The sequence below is a fragment of the Neomonachus schauinslandi genome, chromosome 11 (assembly GCF_002201575.2).
Source record: "Neomonachus schauinslandi chromosome 11, ASM220157v2, whole genome shotgun sequence".
In the NCBI taxonomy this organism is placed as follows: Eukaryota; Metazoa; Chordata; class Mammalia; order Carnivora; family Phocidae; genus Neomonachus; species Neomonachus schauinslandi.
The window spans coordinates 86,569,072-86,591,684 of record NC_058413.1 but is presented as its reverse complement, the minus strand read 5'-3'; the positions used below and the strand labels follow the sequence as shown (position 1 = coordinate 86,591,684).

Here is a 22,613-nt window from a genome sequence, read left to right as displayed (position 1 = left end):
TGAAATTCAATCAGTAATGAAAAAACTTCCAACAAACAAAAGTCCAGGGCCAGATGGCTTCATGGATTAATTTGAAAAAAAAAAAATGTAAAGAAGACGGAATACCTAGCCTTCTCAACATGTTTCAAAAAATGGAAGACGAAGGAATGCTTCCAAATTCATTCTATGAAGCTAGCATTACTGTGATACCAAACCAGACAAAGACACTACGAAGAAAGAAAATTACAGACCAATATCCCTGATGAATGTAAATGCAAAATTCCTCAACAAAATATTACACAACCAAATTCAACAGTACATTATAAGGATCATATACCACAATCAAGTGGGATTTGACAGGGATGCAAAGATGGTTCAATAGCCACAAATCAATCAGTAATGATACACCACATTAACAAAATGAATAAAAAATCATATGATCATTTCAATAGATGCAAAAAATGCAATTGATAAAATTTAACATCCATTCATGATCAAAAAACTCTCAATAAAGTGGGAATAGAGGAAGCATACCTCAACATAATAAAAGTCATATACAACACTCCTACAGATAACATCATACTCAATGGTAAAAACCTGAAGGCTGTTCCTTTAAGATCAGGAACATATCAAGAACGCAGTCTCACCACTTTTATTCAACAAAGTACTGGAAGCCCTTGCAATAGCAATCAGACAAGAAAAAGAAATAAAAAGAATGTTACTTGGTAAGGAAGAAGTCAAACTGTCACTATTTGCATATAGAGACAACCCTAAAGACTCCACTGATAAAACTATTAGAAATAATGAATGAATTCAGTAAAGTTTCAGATACAACATTAATATAAAGAAATCTGTTTCATTTCTATATACTAATAACAAGCTAGCAGAAAGAGAAATTAAGAAAACAATCCCATTTACAATTGCATCAGAAATAATAAAATACCTAGACATAAATTTAACCAAGGAGGTGAAATACCTATACTCTGAAAACTATAAGATACCAATGAAAGAAAGTAAAGATGAAATAAATAAATGTAAAGATACACCATGCTCATGATTGGAAGATTTAATACTGTTTAAATGTCCATACTACCCAAAGCAATCTATGGATTCAATGCAATCCCTATCAAAATACCAATAGTGTTTATCAGAGAACTAGAACAAAAAATTCTAAAATTTGTATGCAACCACAAAAGACCCAGCCAAAATAACCTTGAGGAAGAACAAAGCTGGAGGTATCATGCTCCTAGATTTCAAACTACACTTTGAAGCTATCGTAATCAAAATAGTATAGTACTGGCACAAAAAGAGACATATATGTCAACAGAACAGAGTAGAAAGCCCAGAAATAAACCCATGCTTATATGGTCAATTAATCAATGACAAAGGAGCTAAAAATATACAATGGGGAAAGACAGTTGCTTCCATAAACGGGTTTTTGGAAAACTGGACAGCTACAGGCAAAAGAATGAAACTGGACCACCTCCTTTTACCATATACAAAAATAAACTCAAAATGGATTCAAGACCTAAATGTAGGACCTGAAACCATAAAACTTCTAAAAGAAAACACAGGCAATAAACTCTTTGACATCAGTCTTAGCAATATTTTTTTGGCTCTGTCTCCTCAGACAAAGGCAACAAAAACAAATATAAAAAATTGAGACTACAGCACACTAAAAAGCTTTTGCCCAGAGAAGGAAACCATAAACAAAATGAAAAGGCAACCTCCTAAAACGGAGAAGGTACTTGTAAATGATCTATCAGACAAGGGGTTAATATCTAAAATATATAAAGAACTCAAACAACTCAAGACACAGAAAAAAAATCTCATTTAAAAAATGGGCATGGGCACAGGAACTGAATAAACATTTTTCCAAAGAAGACATACAGATGGCCATGAGACACATGAAAAAATGTTCAACATTGCTGATCACAGGGAAATGCAAATCAAAACCACATTGAGATGTTACTCCCACCTATCAGAATGGATAGTATCAAAAAGACAAATAACAATTGTTGCCAAGGATATAGAGAAAAGGAATCCCTCATGTACTGTTGGTGGGCATGTAAATTGGTGAAAACACTATAAAAAATAGTAGGGGAATTCCTCAAAAATTTAAAAACAGAAATACCATATGATGCAGCGATTCCTCATCTGGCTATTTACCCAAATAAAACAAAACACTAATTCAAAAAGATATTGTATGCACCACTATGTTCACTGCAGCATCATTTACAATAAATGTGATATGGAAGCAACCTAAGTATCCACTGACAGATAAGTGAATAAAAAGAAGTTATGGAATATAGGTACATGGAATATTACTCAGCCATTAAAAAAGAATGGAATCTTGCCATTTATGACAGCACAGATGGACCTAAAGGGTGTTACGCTAAGTGAAATAAGTCAGACATAGAAAGACAAACACCTTAACATTTCATTTTATGTGGACTCCAAAAAGCAAAACAAACAAACAACAAAAGAGAAGCAGACTCATAAATACAAAGAACAAACTGGTGGTTGCCAGAGGGGAGACATATGGGGGATGCAAGAAATAAATGGAGGGGATTAAGAGGTACAAATATCCAGTTATAAAATAAGTAAGTCACAGGGATGTTAAGTACAACATAAAGAATACGGTCAATAATATTGTAATAACTATGTACAGTGACAGATGGTAACTTTACTTATCATGGTGATCATTTTGTACATAAATGTCAAATCACTATGTTGGTACACCTACAACTAAGTATAATACTGTATGTCAACTATAGTAAATTAATTAATTAATGTTTACAGAGAGATTATAATAACATGGAGGAATGCTTTATAAATAAAAATTATGTAAAATTATATATATATCCCTGTATTCAATTATAAAATACAACTATGTAAAACAAAGCCAAAATAGGCAAAAATGTAAACAGGCAATCTCAGGGTAGCAATTTTCTTCTTTTTTGTCCATTTCCCATATTTTCCAAAATTTCTAAACATATTTTTATCCTAAAAACCTATAAGCCCATACTTTTAAATCAGAAAAAAAAAAGATACATGTATCTGTCTTCAAATATGTACATATGAATGGTGTCTAGACTCTCTCCCCTTAAGTCATGCAAAGAAACTTGACTGCATTCTCAGTACATTTCTGTAATTCTTTATTAACATTAGGATATACTTACAGATTTCAGAGTAGCTAATCAACTATAAATCATATTAGAAAATGACAGAAGAATAGGGTAAAAAAAAAAACACTAGACTGAGGTTCAAATCCCGGTCTTTCTCTTTAATTTTATGACCTTGGGGAAGTTATTAACATTCTTGAGTCTTAGACTCATCAGCTGTAAAATGAAAAACAGACTATTTACCTCACACAGTTGTTGAAAGAATGAAATATTGTACTGCATGTCACAATATCTGTATACTAGACACACAGATAATCAAAATGCCTACTGAATTGGATCATTTCAGCATGAAAGACATGATTTACATTTCTAAATTCACAATTTAACAAGAAACAAAAACTTGAAGGGCAGAGGTAAAAGCACAATTAAAAGTTTCAAAGATAAGACCTAAAAGAATCAGTATTACTGAACCTCCAGAAAGGTGGGGGAAAAAAAAAATCACAGTTGCTGAATTGGTCATTTTCTGAGATTAAAGAACAAGAGAAGAGTGGGTTAAATAAAAAGAATTTCGAATGTACTTTAAAAATTAGAAATTAGCAAAAATATGCAATATATGAAAACATATCAACATGTAATGGTGATCGTATCTTATCTGAAGACTAAGCAATCTCTTAAATCTGTTCTAGATTGTGAATTATAGTGTGATGCAGGAAAAACTGGCAATCAGGAAACTGAAGTTCTTAGCAGTTCCTGCTAAGATTTCATTTAACTTAGGAAGGCCACATCAGTAATTTAGGTCTCAATTTCCTCATTGGCAAAATGAGAGGGCTTGATTATGAGTCTATATAATATTAGTTATAAAAAATATGGGATTCCAATTTAATATGATTTATGGCTGACACATTTGGCAAGAATACAGAAAGTAAGCCATGGGGGTGCCTCAATGATCACTTACAGAACTGCAGAGAAGTGCAGTGGCATTATTACATTGCAGTAAATTACTACTTTGGTGTAATGAATAGTACACCGAGTAGTCTGAAATTTTTTAAGCAGATTGACAAGACACTTGCAACCAGGAAATAGCCTAACTAGCTAGGTCACTAATTCATGGAAGCATAATTAAGTGACGATTATACATTCTGACATATGGTTCCAAAATACCATGCTTACCTTTTGAAGGTCATTTAAAAAAAATAACACAGGTGCTTGTAACATTACGTTTCACTCATGAGAATAAAACTATTTACATTGTCAGATCATATGGAAATTAATGGTGAGAAGGAAAGATGCTAAAAGATGTTAGGTTATAGAGGGATTAATGAATTCATTACTGACATGCCAGTCATGTGCTCTACATAAAGAAGATATGATTTGTATTTATGTATGAGTAATGGTTCACCAAAACACATGTGTTATTTTCACTGAAAAATTAAGTCATGATGGGGCACCTGGGTGGCTCAGTCGGTTAAGCGTCTGCCTTCGGCTCAGGTCATGATCCCAGGGTCTGGGATCGAGTCCTGCATTGGGCTCCCTGCTCAGTGGGAAGCCTGCTTCTCCCTCTCCCTCTGTCTGCCACTACCCCTGCTTATGCGCTCTCTCTCTCTCCCTCTCTCTGTCAAATAAACAAATAAAATCTTGGAGGAAAAAAAAAAGTCATGAAAAAGAAGCATTTTATGAAACATGACACAAAACTTAGTGATTCAGAGCTGCCTACTTCCTCAAAGGAACCGAGATGATACACAATAAGACATATATTAACAATATGAAACTTTGGCCATCTTATTTATATACAAACTAAATTCAATTTCCAATCTCATATTCTGACACCAATAAATAAAAGCACTTAATTCTGAAAGGTTTTCTTTAAAATCACCAACACTAAGAACTCAGGTATTTCCCACATGAGATAAACATTAGACTTTTCAGGACTATGTAATTTTTAACTCCAGGTACAAGAATAATACTTTTGGGGGGAAAAAACCCATAAATGCCCCTATCTTACTCTTTCCCAAAGAAAACTAAAAAACTTTGCACAAAAAAAAAGCTTTTCTCAAAAACAGTTACTTCACAATCACGAATTCAAAACTAGGCATAAGGCTTAATGAAAGTGAAGTAAGCAAAGGAACTAAACTACTTACTTGGTGGAGGACATAATCAATGCTACAAATGACCTACTTCAAATCTCATTAAGAGAAGTCATGGTAATTATCCTCACAAAAGTTCTAACACTAAGAGTCAAGAAACAGTCCCCTTCTAAAACATACACATACACACACTACATCCACTACAGTGAAACTTCCTGCCTGGTAGAAAAGTGAGCATCTCAGGCAGAGACAACTGAAACTTCGTTTGCTCTTTTACTGTAATAGGTGACCAGTAGCTGATTCATTTAATCTTATCATCAATAAAAGATGTATTTCCTTTACTCTTACAAGAAGAGTTTTCATTTAAGTTTGTAAATTAAATATCTGTAGGACTGATTCTATTAACTGTTTCGATTCTGAGTACATGCAGAATAGCCAATATGACTGGAAGAAAGAATAAAACAAAACATCTGTGTTACCACAGTCACTGTTATTCGTCCACAAATGCCTAAAGCCTTAAAACCTTTCTTAAAATGCAGACAGAAGATATGCAAGTTACAATACTAAACTGTGCATTCCATGTAATTTTGTATGAACACATTTATCTCTCTTTTAAAGGATACCAAACAATGGTCATACATAGTCCAATTTCATTTCAATATCATACAAGTATCTTTCTGTGAATTCTATTAGATGCCATAAAAAATGCATTAAAAGGAATCTACACATCCACAAAATTACCTGACAAGCAATGTGCACGAGGTAGACCAGCTCTTTAGATTCACAGCCATTTTTCGTTATTTCATTCTGTTCTTCTGAAAGTGAAAGCTATGTCAAAAAAAGGGGGGGGCAGAAGAGAGGGAAAGTCATGATTAATGAGTAAGAATAAACTAGGCATTCAGTAAACTTAAGACCCTCACATCAACTCACTCTAAGATATGCCTTTCAATGGAACTCTATTGCTTATGAAGATAAAACAGAATTCAGGTGTTTTTAAAAATATGTTTCTAAGTACTGTCTTCATAGTTTCAATCTAAAGTAGCACAACTGCATAAAAGCAGTAAGTAAAATACATTCATTCAAGAGCAGGTCCTCACTTCCTTAATTTATTTAGCACATATGTGAAAGGAAGGCAGTAAGGTGGGCACTGGGAGACAGCAGGAGCAAAGTGGTTGAAAGAAAGCTCAGGCTCTATTCCAGAGATTGGAAACTGGCTTCCCAGGGAACAGACTGGGCCTGCAGACATGTATCACTTCAGACTTATCATGTATATCTGCACATAAGATTTTATTTTATTTTTACCTGAACCAGCAGCAATAATTTAGAAACTGAGTCATTTCAGATAAAAAATACAGATTTCTGGCTTCTATTGAAAAGTCAGAAAATCTGAAATATTGGACCCATATTCTCACATAGCAACAACTGGCTGGAACTGAAAAGTGACCAAACCCTTTAAATGAGGCATGTATTCTCCAAAAGACTTTGCCACCAGTATCTAAGCTGAATGGTAACTGTCATCTATCATGCTGCTTGCTTTGTTATTTTTTCACGCACTACTCTCTTCTTGCATTTATATTACATATCTGCCCCACTTAGGGAGGTGAATTTGCAAACTCTGCCCTACAGACAGACAGCCCTGAGTTCAAAAGTATCACTAACTAGCTGCATAATATTGACCTACCTACTTAATCACTCATTGGGAAAATGCAAATGATTAACAATACCTATGCTCAAGTTTGTGAGTATCAAATGAGATAATGCATTTAAAGGGTTCACCAAGATGCCTACTACTACTCATAACTACTTAACGTTAACCATCATTATAGTTAATATTATACAAAAGAAAAGATAAATACATATTCTCTATTTTTGAGAGCAGTATCACTGAAGTATTTTTAAAAACATTCCGGTATTAAGTAGAAATTCACAAGATAATGATCATTCTCACACCAGCCAAAATAAGCCAGATTAACTATAAAATCATACTTTTAAAAAAAGAATTAGGGGTAAGAAAAAACCTAAATGAACTAAAAAGGGAAAGTGACAAGACATTCATGAGACAGAAGAGACTCATGGACATGCTCAGAAGCCTAGTAAAGATGCAGAAGGATAAAGAACCTACACTAGACAGGGTAAGGAGAAACCAGCCAAACCCTGAAGACTGCATGTGGACTGGAGTAATGAAGGAAAATTCCAAGGGAAACCTGTAGCAAAGAGACCATGCCCACCTGATCCCAGGTTACAGGCTCAGTGCACCAAACGCTGGGGGAAGAGCAGGAGCATGGAGAGAGATGAACCTGTGAAGTGTGCAGGGTCTCCCCGAGCACACTGCAGCTAACCACTGCAGATGGGGAGCAGGGCAAGAAAGCTCAGAGAGCTCCTTCTGAGGCATTCAAGATATTCAACAACTGAAGGCTGGAGGTAGCACAGAAAAGCCAGGAGAAACCCCTGGAGGCAACCCAGGACTTCAGAGAGTAAGAAGCAGCTCTATACCAAGGTTCACAGTAGGGTAGACAGAAGAGAGCTCTCCATTGGCACAGGAGATTACGGAAAGGACTGGAGAACAAAGAGAACTAGCAACCAGGCAGCAAAGAAGAGACAGAGAAAGAGCACATGCTCTCCCTCAGTTCAGAAAACTGGTAGCTCAGCAGTAAAGCACAAAAAGATATCTCACCAATTTTCAGTTCCCCTCAATGGCGGGGGGGGGAACAACTCCTGAACATCCAAACCACAAGGAAGAGTACAGAATTTTAAAATGGCCATAACTACAAAAGAAATAAAGACTAGAAATAAAATCAACCTTCCTAAAAAGAACTAGGGCAGAGGGGAGAGTGAGGAAGAGGAGAAGAAACTTCCCAAAAAGGCAAAAAGATAGGCGGGGAGGACTTAACAGAAAAGAAGGATGGTCAAATGGTGTCAATAAAATGGCAGGGTAGGCAACTCCAAACTCCATTCCCTTCACAGAAACACGAAAAAACAAGCAAAAACGCTCACAACCAAATTTCTCAGTAGTCTAGAATACAGTAGAAAGTTTACAATCACCATGAGAACAATGAATCAAGAAAAAAACCAACTTGTAACTTGCAGGAAACCTTTGTGGTATTTTTACCCAACCTTGCTCCACCCCTCCCCATCTCAACAGTACTCTTGTAGGACCCTCCTCCTTGCATCTGGAAGGAGCAGAGACATCATTAACAAACTAAGGTATCTGTCTGTTCTGATCTGTCTGTCTGGCAGTTACATGAAGGGTTGACACAAGGTACATGTCTCTTTTTCACCTGGGGATTTTAAAAAAACAGCATTGCTAAAATATTGTAAAGTGAACTAAAAGTCTTCAGTTACTTGAAGCAAAAGATTATAGCTAAGACATAATATAGACAGCTTAATGCCCAGGAGAAAGAGCTGAGGAGAGAGGTTCCTTGGGAAATGAGAGCATTCAAAAGTGTCTGTGTATGCTGGGACATTTAGAAAGCCATGAATGTGTTCAGGGTAGGACACATGCACAAAAGACATAAGGATTTCCTAAGCTTTCACCTCTACTCTCCAGGCTAAGACAGAGCTAGCTGTAAAGAGCCTGGTTAACTGATGAATGAGTCTCTCAACACAAAGGAAATGTGCGAAGACTGGCTTATTATTTATTTTATTTTTTATTTTTAGTTCTTGGCATTCAAGGAATTCCCTAACAAAACACTATCTGAACACAAGTAAAAGAAGAAATGTCAGTGAGCACATAGGACATGGAACACAGTCTTTTCAAAAACAGTCTGGAAAAGTCACTAAAAACACAGACTGCAGCCTTTAGGATCAAAAACAGCAAACCTGTGGTAAGGGATAGAATCTGATTTCCGTGGTTATCACATTATAATATCCAAATGCCCAGTATGCAACAACAACAACAAAACTAACAAAATATACAAAGAAAACAGGAACATATGGGTCATTCACAAGAAAAAATAATAATAAGCGAAAAGAAGTGATCCCTGAGAAGTCCAGATACAGGACCTAACAGATCTTAAATATACTATATAAAACACACTCAAAGAGCTCAAAGAAAACTAAAGGAAACCTGAAAAACAATGTATAAATAAATGAAAATATCAATGAAGATAAAGTAAAAAAGGGAACAAAAAACAAATTTGGGGAATGACTAACAGTTCTAACTAAAGGGATCTAAATACTAACTAAAACTAAAAATTCACTAAAGGGATCAACAGCAGATTTGGGCAAGAAGAAGAATCAGCTTACTTAAAGATGTAAAGATGTAAAGTCAAAATACAAGTTTCCCCCGCTATCCAAAAGTAGAGTGTTTCTTTGAAACCTTTTAAAAGCCAGTGGATGAAAGACCTCAGTGTGAGACAGGAATCCATCAAAATCCTAGAGGAGAACATAGGCAGTAACCTTTTTGACATCAGCCACAGCAACTTCTTTCAAGATACATCTCCAAAAGCTAGTGAAACAAAAGCAAAAATGAAGTTTTGGGACTTCATCAAGATAAAAAGCTTCTGCACAGCAAAGGAAACAGTCAACAAAACAAAGAGGCAACCCACAGAATGGGAGAAGGTATTTGCAAATGACACTACAGATAAAGGGCTGGTATCCAAGATCTATAAAGAACTTCTCAAACTCAACACCCAAAAAACAAATAATCAAGTCAAAAAGTGGGCAGAAGACATGAACAGATACTTTTCTGAAGAAGACATACAAATGGCTAACAGACACATGAAAAAATGTTCATCATCCTTAGCCATCAGGGAAATTCAAATCAAAACCACATTGAGATACCACCTTACACCAGTTAGAATGGCAAAAATGGACAGGGAGAGAAACAACAAATGTTGAAGAGGTTGTGGAGAAAGGGGAAACCTCTTACACTGTTGGTGGGAATGCAAGTTGGTACAGCCACTTTGGAAAACAGTGTGGAGGTGCCTCAGAAAATTAAAAATAGAGCTACCCTATGACCCAGCAATTGCACTCCTGGGTACTTATCCCAAAGACACAGATGTAGTGAAAAGAAGGGCCATATGCACCCCAATGTTCACAGCAGCAATGTCCGCAACAGCCAAATTGTGGAAAGAGCCAAGATGCCCTTCAACAGATGAATGGATAAAGAAGATGTGGTCCATATATACAATGGAATATTACTCAGCCATCAGAAAGGATGAATACCCAACTTTGGGATGGGTATTCATGGATGGATGGGACTGGAGGAGATTATGCTAAGTGAAACAAGTCAAGCAGAGAAAGTCAATTATCTATGGTTTCACTTATTTGTGGAACATAAGGAATAGCATGGAGGACATTAGGAGAAGGAAGGGAAAAATGGGCGGGGGGAATCGGAGGGAGAGATGAACCATGAGAGACTATGGACCTGAGAAACAAACAGGGTTTTAGAGGGGAGGTGGGTGGGGGGATGGGTTAGCCCAGTGATGGGTATTAAGGAGGGCACGTACTGCATGGAGCACTGGGTGTTATACGAAAACAATGGATCATGGATCACCACATCAAAAACTAATGATGTATTGTACGGTGACTAACATAACATAATTAAAAAAAAAAAAAAAAACCAAAATGGTATAAAGCAAAGAGTATTCTCTGTTTTCCAAAAGTCTGCATTACACCACCTCACTTTTATGAAAGACCTCTATTAGTTAGTACCTGTTTTTGCTAATTCAAAGAAATCCAAAAAGGATTTTCACTTTTATGAAAAGAGCCATTACTGTACTAACATAGGTCTTCATCAAAGCAAAGTAGTATAACACAAAGTTTCAGAAAGCAGGAGAAACCTGTATACAGTCCAAAGAACAGAAAGAGAAAGAAATTTAAAAAAAAAAAAGTGAAATGTTGCTCAGGAACTAGTAGGGTACCTTCAAGAAGACCACATGCATTATGAAAACCCCAGAAGGAAACAAAGACATAAAGAGATTATATGAGTAGTGATATCAAGAAGATGGAAGAAACAGAGAACCCAGACTCTAGACCGCCCCCCCACAAAAACAGACATTAGCAACTATCAACACACAAGAATATCTTTGTGAAAATCCTAGAACTCGGGAGGTGAGGCCAACACAAACACTTAAGACCACAAGACTGGGAAAAGTCATATTAGAAGGGAAAGAGGAGTAGTTTCACGATGACAATCAGCCCTTTCCCAGGCCAGCATAGCACCACACTGAAAGGAATTCCCTAGGGCTATGGTTTTTCCTTAGAAAAAAAGAGCCCTCAAGGGATATCTAGCTTCCCTAATGCTGAGGGATGAACTTTAGGAGGTCCACTTCTTTCTTGCCTCATGGGAACACTGAAGGAATTGGCAGGGATAGACCACCTGGGATCACTTAGTAACAAAGAAAGGGGATGGGGCACAAAGAAACCAGTCAATGGATATTGGTGGTGGCACATGTCCCTGCCGGCAACCTTGCCTAATAAGAAAGCCCCACCTGCACTTCTGCCCATCTTCAGAGACAAAATGGTGACCAGATCAGCCCAGGGGACACAGCCATCAGTTTTGCCTGGTTGGGGGTCTCCAATCAACAGACCAGCCAACTAGAGAGAGCAGTCAGTGACATTACCAGACTGCAGAGCCTGGCCTCCAGGCTGCACTCAGATGCAAGGCATAGCTTGTGACCCTGCCAGGCTGGGAGACCAGTCAGTGAACACTCTTGACCAGGCATAGCCAGAATCCCTGACCAGGTAGAAAATCCAACCAGTTACCATGCCCAAATACAGCGAAAGATGCGCACACCCTCCATCATCACAGAGACCGGCCTGTGTCCCTGCCCAAAAGCACAGACAGCCTTTAGCCTCCCTCAATCACAGAGCTCAGCCTGAGGACCCACCTAAATACAAACACCAGTCTGGCATGACCTGGCCATTTCAGTACTGAGTGTGGCCACAACTAACCAGAGATGATTACTGAGCCCAGCCTATATCCATGTGCAATCACAGCCCTGCAAGTGGTTCTACCTGATGACAGAGCCAAGCCGACAATCCACCTGACCTCAAAAAATGTGCAGTGGCTTCATCTATCAAGATCTCAGCAGCAAGCACTGACTACCTATAGATGCTACCAGCTGGCCCATTCAAACTCACCAGCCAGGGTGACTGTTCAAAGTCTTCCCCTGTCAAATGAACCTATAAAAACTGGAAGAGGAGACCACTTCCTCAAATGTGCAGACACCAATGCAAGAACATAAGGATCATGACAAATCAGGGAAACATGACATAGGAATAGGACATAGGGATGAGGAATGAAGTAGTTGGAAGGGAGGAGGGGTGACCTAATAAGTGACCCTAAAAAAGAAAGATCTAGGAGGTAACAGACAAAAAGTTCAGAATAATCATCTTTTTTAAATCAGAATAATCATCTTAAAGAAATTTAGTGAAATACCAAAAAAAAAAAAAGACAACTAAACAAACTTAGGGAAATAGTACATGAACAAAATGAGAAGTTTAAGACACAGAAATGATTTTTTGAAAACACAGAGCTAAGGAATATAATGACTGCTATGAAAAATTCAATAGAGAACATCAACAACAGACTCAATCTCAAAGTAGAAGAAATAATCAATGAGCTTGAAGACACGGGTATTTTGAAATTATCTAGTCAGAAGAGCAAAAGAAAAAGAAATGGAAAAAGAATGAAGAAAGACTACAGAACTTACAGGATACATTAAGTGTAACAATACATGCATTACTGGAGTCCCAAGAGAAGAAGGAGAAAAAGGGACAGAAAGTATATCTAAAGAAATAATGGCTGATCATTTCCTCAATTTGAGAAGAGATACGGATATCCAGGTATGTGAAGCTCAAACATCACCAAACATATTGAACCCAAAGAGGATTTGACCATGACACACTGTAATCAGTCAAAAATCAAACAAAAAGAATTTCAAAAGCAGCAAGAGAAAAGAGACTTTCATGTACAAGGGATTCCCCATAGCATTATCAGCAGAAATTTTGCAGACCACGAGAGAGAGGGATGATATGTTCAAAATACTGAAAGAAGAAAACTGACACGGCAAGCTGCCCATCAGAAATGAAGGAGAGATACTTTCCCAAACAAATAACAGCAGGGGAGTTCACTGCCTTACAAGAAATTCTAAAGAGAATTCTTCAAGCTGAAATGAAAAGGTACTAATTAACAAGGTAAAAACATAAACGTATAAAATTCAAGAATAAAGGTAAATGCACAAATTCAAAATTATTATCGAAAGAGTGATATATAAATCACTTTTAACTCTAGTATAAAAGTTGACAAATTAAAAATGACTATAGCTGCAATAGCTTTTAAATAGATACCAAATATAAAAAAATATAAGTTGTAATAACGGTAACCTAAAATGTGAGCTGAAGACGACCAGTTTTTCTATGAAATCCAACTTAGGTTCTTATCAGCTTAAAACAGGATATCATATGATATTTTATGTAAATTTCATAGTTTACACAAAGAGAAAGCCTAGAGTAAATATAGGAAAGAGAAGAAAGGCAACAAAATATAATGCCACAACTACTCATCAGATCACCAACGAAGATGGCAAGAGTAAGAAGGTAACAAAGGAAATATAGATCCAACAGAATAATTAACAAAATGTCCTGAACTATCAACAATTACTTTTTAACTATTATTTTTTGTATTAGTTGATTCATTTAAAACAAAATCTGTAAAGTCAAAATCAATGAGATCAATGTTATAAGCTTGATGGCAAATTCTATACCCATGAGAAACAGTTTATAACTTTAAGTGAACAGTTTTCTGTATGAAACATTCTAAACAAACACAATCTCCTAAAACAAGCTTAACAGAAATTGCAGTTATCTCACAGAGGATGTCAGTGTAGACTTTGTTAAAGCAGAATATCACAGCAGTACTTCTTACAATCTAGTCAGAAATCAATTTCATGATAAAATAATTAGTAGAGATTTAAATTTAAGATAAATCTTTCTCCTTCCTGTTCTCTATATGTTGTGGCTTGACAGTTAAATACACTTTGCTATTCTTCATTACAAAAACAAAGTGCCCGTCATGCTTTTATTAGTAAAACTCTTTGTGTCATTAACCTTTTCCCCTTAAAGTTTTTCATTTAGTACTACTATAAATTGTGAGTCAATTTTTCTTTTAATTTTAGGCTTTTTAAAAATTAAGGCTGAATGAAAGTAGTTAGGGCTTCTACTCTTCTATTTCTGGACCAATGTCGAGTTAAAACCAGCCAGGGGAAAGATTCTCTTTCTCTTAGAGATATGCAAGACAGTCCCACCCCTCCTCCCTTCCAACTACTTCATTCCTCATCCCTAAGTCCTATTCCTAGTTCACTAACCAAAGGATGAAATTCCCAAGTCTAACTGTTGATTTATTTCACCCACGTAATTTTTTTTTAATTCCAGTATAGTTAACATACAGTGTTATATTAATTTCAGGTATACAATACAGTGATTCAACAATTCCACATACTACTCAGTACTCATGAAGACAAGTGTAATCTTAATCCCCTTCACCTATTTCACCCACCCACCCCCACCTCACCTCTGGTGACCACTGATTTGTTTTCTTAGTTAAGAATTTGTTTTTTGCTTTGTCTTTTTTTTCTTCCTTGTTCTTTTGTCTGTTTCTTAAGTTCCAGGTATGAGTGAAATCATATGGTATTTGTCTTTCTATGACTGGCTTATTTCACTTAGCATTATTTTTTTTTTAATGGTGAAAAAATTTAGATTTAGTCAGCTGGACTCAGTTTAGATGATCCTAATTTTGTTGGCAACATCCAAAGAAAGCATCATAGTCAGGAGCCAAACATATGCCTTCTTCTCTCCATCAGGCCTGATCAAGGTGTTGACCTTGGCCATGTCAATGTCGTAGAGCTTCTTCACAGCCTGTCTGATCTGGTACTTGTTGGCCTTGACATCCACAATGAACACAAGTGTATTGTTGTCTTCTATTTTCTTCATGACTGACTCAGTAGTCAGGGGCACCTTGATGATGGCACAGTGATCAAGCTTGTTTCTCCTGGGGGAGTGCTTTTTCGAGGATATTTGGGCTGCCTTCGGAGACACAGTGTCTTGGGTCGTTGGAATGTAGGTGATGTGTGGATCTTTTTTTGTGTGACTGTGGATGCCCTTCAGCACCGCTTTCTTGCCCTTCAAAGCTTTGGCTTTGGCTTTGGCTTTGGGAGGGGCAGGGGCTTCCTTCTTGGCCTTCGGCACCATCTTCGTGAGAAGGATTTCTTCACTTAGCATGATACTCTCTAGATAAACCCGTGTTGTTGCAAATGGCAAGACTTCATCTTTTTATGGCTGAATTTATATTCCATTGTATATATCACACCTTCTTTATCCATTCATCTATCGATGGACATGGGCTGTTTCCATAATTTGTCTATTGTAAGTAATGCTGCAATAAATATAGGGGTGCATATATCCCTTCAAATTAGTGTTTTCATATTCTTTGAATAAATACCCAGTACTGTGATTATTGGATCATAGGTTAGGTCTATTTTTAATTTTTTGAGGAACCTCCATACTGTCTTCCACAATAGCTGTACCAGTTTGCATTCCCATCAACAATACAAATGGGTTCCTTTTTCTCCACATTCTTGCCAACACTTATTCAGTTTTTTATTTTAGCCATTCTGACAGGTGTGAGGTGATATCTCATTGAGGTTTTGATTTGCATTTCTCTGCTGATGAGTTATGTTGAGCATATTTCCATATATCTGCTGGCCATCTGGATGTCTTCTTTGAAAAAATCTCTGTTCATGTCTTCTGCCTATTTTTAACTAGATTACTTGGGGGTTTTGGTGTTGAGCTCTTTAAGTTCTTTATATATTCTGAATACTAACACCTTATTGGATACGTCATTTGCAAATATTTTCTCCTATTCAGTAGATTGTCTTTTAGTTTTGTTGGCTGTTTCATTTGCTGTGCAAAATTTTTATATACTCCCAATAGCTTATTTTTTATTTTGTTTCTCTTGCCTCCAGAAACATATCAAGAAAGATGTTTTTACAGCTGATGTGAGAAAAATTACTACCTGTGTTCTCTTCAAGGATTTTTATGGTTTCAGGTTTCACATTTAGGTCCTTAATTCATTTTGAATTTGTTCTTCTGTATGATGAAAGGAAGTGGTCCAGTTTCATTCTTTTCCATGTAGCTGTCCAGTTTTCTCAACACCATCTGTTGAAGGGACATTTTTTCCCATCGCCTATTCTTGCCACCTTCATTGAAGATTACTTGAGCACATAATTGTGGGTTTATTTCTGGGCTTTCTATTCTGTTCCATTGATCTTTGTGTCTCTTTTTGTACCAGTACCATACTGTTCTGATTACTACAGCTTGAAGTCTGGAAATGTGATACTTCCAGTTTTGTTTTTCTTTTACAAGACTGCTTTGGCTATTCAGTGTCTGTGGCAGTTCCACACAAATTTTAAACTTGCTTGTGCTAGTTCTGTGAAAAATGCTGTTGGTATTTTGATAGGGATTGCATTAAATGTTTACACTCTTTCTAGTAGTATATACATTTTAACAATATTTTTTCTTCCAATCCATGAGCATGGAATGCCTTTCCATTCTTTATTTTGTCATCAATTTCTTTCATCAATGTTTTATAGTTTTCCAGAGTACAGGTCTTTCACTTCCTTGGTTAAGTTTATTCCTAGATATTTTGTTATTTTTGGTGCAATTGTAAATGGGATTGTTTTCTTATTTTCTCTTTCTGCTGCTTCATTATTACTGTGTAGAAATTTAACAGATTCTGTACATTGATTTTGTATCCTGCAACTTTACTGAATTCATTGATTAGTTCTACTAGTATTTTGGAATATTTAGGCTTATATATATATATATATATATATATATATATATAGTATCATGTCATCTGCAAAGAGTGAAGAAAGTTTTACCTCTTCCTTACCAATCTGGATGCCTTTAATTTTTTATCTGATTGACTGGTTGCTGTGGCTAGAACTTCCAGTCCTATGTTGAATAAAAGTAGTGAAAGTGGACATCCCTGACTTGTTCCTTAAAGGAAAAGCTCTGTTTTTCCCCACTGAAGATGTTCACTGTGGTTTTTCATATATGGCCTTCATTATTAGAGGTATGTTCCCTCTAAACCTACTTTGTTGAGGGCTTTTATCATGAATGGATGTTGTACTATGTCAAATGCTTTTTCTGCATCTATTGAAATGATCATATGGTTTTTATCCTTTCTCTTATTGATGTACCACTTTGATTGATTTGCAAATATTGAACCACTCTTGCATCCCAGGAATAAATCTCACTTAATTGTGGTAACTTTTTAATGTATTGTGTTCAGTTTGCTAATATTTTGGTGAGAATTTTTATATCTATATTCACCAGAAATATTAACCTGTAGTTCTCCCTTTTTGTGGTGTTTTTATCTGGTTTTGGTATCAAGGTAATGCCGGCTTCAGAGGAATTTGGGAGATTTACTTCCTTTTCCATTTTGGGGGGAAAGTTGGAGAAGAATAGGCATTCACTCTTCTTTAACTGTTTGATACAATTCACCTGTGAAGCTGTCTGGGCCTGGACTTTTGTTTGTTGGGAGGTTTTTTTTTTTAGTATTACTGATTCAATTTCATTGCTGGTAATTGGTCTGTTCAAATTTTCTATTTCTTCCTGCTTTAGTTTTGGTGGGTTATATATTTCTAGGAATTCACCCATTTCTAGGCTGTCCAACTTGTTGACCTATTATTTTTCATAATATTCCCTTACAATTGTTTGCATTTCTGTCGTGCTAGTTGTTATTTCTCCTCTTGCATTTCTGATTTTGTTTATTTGAAGTCCTCTTTTTTTTTTTTTTTTTTGATGAGTCTGGTTAGAGGTGGATCAATTTTGTTAATCTTTTCAAAGGACCAACTCCTGGTTTCATTGATCTGTTCTATTTTTTAGTTTCTATATCATTTATTTCTGCTCAAATCTTTATTATTTCCTTCCTTCTAATGGTCTGGGGTTTTGTTTGTTCTTTTTTCTAGTTCGTTAAGATGCAAGGTTAGGTTGTTCATTTCAGATTTTTCTTGCTTCTTGAAGTAGGCCTGTATTGCTATAAACTTACCCCTCAGAACAGCTTTGGCTGCATCCCAAAGATTTTGAGCCACTGTGTTTTCATTTTCATTTCTCTCCCTGTAATTTTTTATTTCTTCTCTGATTTCTTGGTTGACCCACTCATTGTTTAGTAGTCTGTTATTTAACCCCCATGTATTTGTGCTCTTCCCAGACTTTTTTCCTGTGGTTTATTTCTAGTATGAATCATAGCACTGTAGTCAAAAAAAAAAAATGCACGATATGACTGATCTTTTTTAATTTGTTGAGACTTATTTTGTGGTCTAATATGTGATTTATTCTGGAGAATGTTCTGTGTGCACTTGAAAAGAAGGTGTATTCTGCTATTTTAGGATGGACTGTTCTGAATGTATCTGTTAAATCCATCTGGTCCAGCGTGTCATTAAAAAACCACTGTTTTTTGTTGGTTTTCTGTTTGGACGATCTGTCCATTGATGTAAATGGGGTGTTAAAGACCCCCACTATTATCATATGGCTATCAATTAGTTCCTTTATGTTTGTTATTAACTGTTTTATGTATTTGCTCCAATCATACTGGGTGTGTAAATATTTACAATTGTTATATCCTCTTGTTGGATGGTTGGTTCCCTTCATTATTATACAGTGTCCTTCCTTGTCTCATTATAGTCTTGTTTTAAAGTCCTCATTTTGTCTGATAAAAGTATTCCTATCTTGGCTTCTTTTCACATCCACTTGCATAATAAATGTTTCTCCATCCCCTAACTTTCAATCTGAATGTGTCTTGAGGTCAGAAATGAGTCTCTCGTAGGCAGCATATAAATAGGTCTTGTTTTTTAATCCATTGTGTCACTTTATGTCTTTCAATTGAAGAATTTAGTCCACTTACATTTAAAGTAATTACTGATAGGTATGTATTTATTGCCATTTTGTTACTTGTTTTGTGATTGTCTTTGTAGTTCTCTGATATTCTCTTGCTTCTCTCACAGTTTGCTGGCTCTCTTTAGTGATATACTTAGATTCCTTTCTCTTGATTTTTTCCATGTCTATTACTGATTTTTGGTTTGTGGTTACCATTAGGTTTGTACATAACACCTTCTGCATACAGCAGGCTATATTAAGTGGATGGAACACTTAAGTTTGAACTCATTCCTTACTCCTCTCCCCCACCTCATGTTTTAGGTATATGGATGTCATACTTTACATCCTTTTATTTTGTGAATCCCTTGACTGATTTTTACATGTATACTTATTTTTACTGCTTTTGTGCTTCCTACTTTTCTTACTCTTACTTATGGTCTTTTCCTTCCACTGAAAGAGTCCCCTTTTAACATTTCCTATAGGGCTGGTTTAGTGGTCAAGAACTCCTATAACTTTTGTTTGTCCAGCAAACTCTTTCTCTCCTATTCTGAATGACAGCCTTGCTGGATATTCTTGGATGCAGTTTTTTCCTTTAATCACTTTGACTATATCATACCACTCCCTTCTGGCGGGCAAAGTTGCTGCTGAAAAATCTGCTAATAGCCTTATGGGGTTTCCCTTGTATATATCAGTCTTCTTTTCTCTTGCTGCTTTTAAAATTCTCTCTTTACCACTACTTTTTGCTATTTTAATTACTATGTGTCTTGGTGTGAACCTCCTCGGGGTGATTTTGTTGGGAGGATCTCTGTACCTCCTGAATCTGGATTTCTGTTTCCTTTCCCAGATTCAAGAAGTTTTCAGCTATTATGTCTTCAAATAAATTTTCTGCCCACTTTTCTCTTCTTCTGGGGTCCCTATTTTACAAATGTTATTTTGCTTGATAGAGTCACTGAGTTCCCTAAGTCTATTTGCATTTTGCTTAATTTTTTTCCTTTCACCTGTTCAGCCTGATTACTTTCCATTACTCTGTCCTCTAGGTTGCTGATTCATTTTCTGCTTCCTTTAGTCTGCTATTTATTCCATCTAGTGTATTTTTAATTTCATTTATTGTGTTCTTCATCTCTGATTGGTTCTTCTGTACGTCTTTGTTAAGGGCTCACTATGTCCTCCACTCTTTTCTCAAGTCCAGTGAGTATCATTATGACTTTTATTTTAAATTCTCTATCAGGCACATTACTTATCTCCATTTCACTTAGGTCTCTTGTTGTGGTTTGACCTATTGTTTCATTTGAGACATATTCCTCTGTCTCTTTTGTCTAACTCTCTGTGCCTGTTTCTATGTGTTAGAAAAGTCAGGTAACATCCCCTGCTCCTGAAAGTAATGGCCTCATGAAGAAGAGATCCTGTCATGCCCTGCAGTGCAATGTTCCATGTTTACTCGAACCTGGCACTTCAAGGGTGTCTGCTATGTGTGTTGCATGCACCCCACTGTTGTGGCTGGGCTGTTTTTTCCTTCAGTCCAGTCATCTGCTGTGGCTCTCTTTGCCTGTTGTGGGAAGTGTCTCCTCTCTATGGTGTTAGTGGACCAGTCTGAGGCATGAGTTTAGTCAGACCAGGCATTTGCCAGACATGCAGTAGCACCAAACTGCAGGGGACCCCTGTGTGTTGTCCCCTGAGGTGTTTTCCTTGGTGGGTGGGCCCTGCAATCAGACCAACTGTCTGTCCCCAGCCTATTGCTGGAACTGCAATCTGACTGGTGTGGGTGGTTATATTCCTCTCTCCCAAGGACAGGAGTCACTTTGGTGTGGTGCTGGACCTTTTGGGGGCTGCTTGCACACTGCCAGTCTTGTGGCCCTGGTTTGAACAGGTTCTGGCCAACAGCATATTGGAGGGGACTAATCACACAGTGCCTACAAGGTTTGTGCATCGGAGATGTGCCCTCCCCCCACCGCCCCACCGCTGCCTGGACCTGGTAGCCAGGCAAGGTGTGCAGTTTTAGCAAGATGCCTGCCAGTCTGCTTGTAAAATGAGACCTGCTGCCAGCGCTGAACAAAGGCCAGCTGGCGGGAGGTGGGGGGGGGGTGCAAAGTTTGCGTGGGGCTCACAATTTTAACAACATGCACTCATTCTTCTGCAGAAGGGGGCCCACCACCACTCTGCTGCCACCTAAACCAAGGCCTTGAAAAGCATACATGTCGTATACAGGTCGAAGACACACTGCTGACAAGGTATGTGCTGGTCCTCTAGGGAGGAGAAACTGCAGGGGTGGGACTGAGGCGAGCATGACAGGAAAGGGTGGATTCCCTAAAGGGCTGGGGGCTAGGTAGCAAGTGTTTGCCAGTTCCCACAGGTGGCCAGTGTGTTTATCTGGGGGGTGGGGGAGTGAAGTGGCACCTGCCAGCTGCTTTGTTCCTGGAGGAATCTCCCAGCAATCTCTGTCCCTCTATGACACACTCTGAGATTAGGAAATAACTCTCCCTCCCCTATGCCCCAGGTGTTTTTCAAACTGCTGCTTCTATGCTGTATCTCTGTGGACTTTTTGTTGTGCTATCTCTTCAAGGGCAGGGACTCAAGTCCTACTGCCTTCCAGCTCTCCCAGAGCTGAACCCACTAATTTTTAAAATTTCAGGCTTTAAGTCCCGCTAGTTGTAAGAACTCACAAAATTCTGCCACTCTAGTTTTCAAAGCCAAATGTAAAGGGGATTTGGCTTCCCTGTTGAGCTCCCTGGTATAGAGTCTGTTTCTCTTCCTTCTCGGCACCCATAGATCCCTTTCTCCCACAGACGGTCCACACATCTATTTAGCTCCCCACTGCATCTCTGCCCTTCCTATCTTCAATGTAGCCTCTTCTCTACCTTTAGTTGTGGCATTTGTTCTTCCAGTCTTCAGGTTGTTTTCTGGGTTGTTGACACTGATGTGTTATCTAGTTGTATTTGGGGGACTAGGTAAGCTTAGAGTCCTCCTACTCCACTATCTTCCCAGCCTCCATCTGTAATTATTTTAAATGTAAACTGATTAAATTTCCCACTAAAGTAACAGAGAGTGGCTAAATGGATAAAAAGCTAGATTCAACTACAAGGTGCCTAAAAGACACTCATTTTGGCTTTCAGGACTAAAAGTGAAGAGATATATACACTAAAACTGAAGGAATAGGGGAAAAGTATTCCTTGCAAATGGAAACCAAAAGACAAGAGAGATGACTATACTTATGTTAGACAAAATAAACTTTAAGTCAAAAAGTGTCACAACAGACAAAAGTCATTACATAAAGACAAAGGGGTCAATTCAAGAAGAAAATATAACAATTGTAAATATTTATGCACTCAGCATTGGAGCACCAAAATATATTAAGTATCTACAGAAACAAAAAAGAGAAATAAAAAGCAATACAACAGTAATAAGGGATGTTAATACCCCACTCTTAAGATGGACAAATTATCCAGGCAGAAAATCAATAAGGAAACATTAGACTTAAACTATATTTTAAGAGAAAAGAATCTAACAGACATATACAAAACACTCCATCCAACAGCAGCAGATT

At 37.2% G+C, this 22,613-nt stretch overlaps 1 protein-coding gene across 2 annotated transcripts in view; it reads right to left on the bottom strand.

Moving 5' to 3' along the window:
* ARHGAP32 (Rho GTPase activating protein 32) overlaps nucleotides 1–22,613 on the bottom strand; it is a 217,963-nt gene that overhangs the window by 116,060 nt on the left and 79,290 nt on the right. For both annotated transcript variants that reach the window (XM_044919193.1, XM_044919194.1), the window contains one exon: nucleotides 5,930–6,016. In XM_044919193.1, the coding sequence (XP_044775128.1) occupies nucleotides 5,930–6,016 (87 nt within the window). The remainder of the gene's footprint in view (nucleotides 1–5,929; nucleotides 6,017–22,613) is intronic.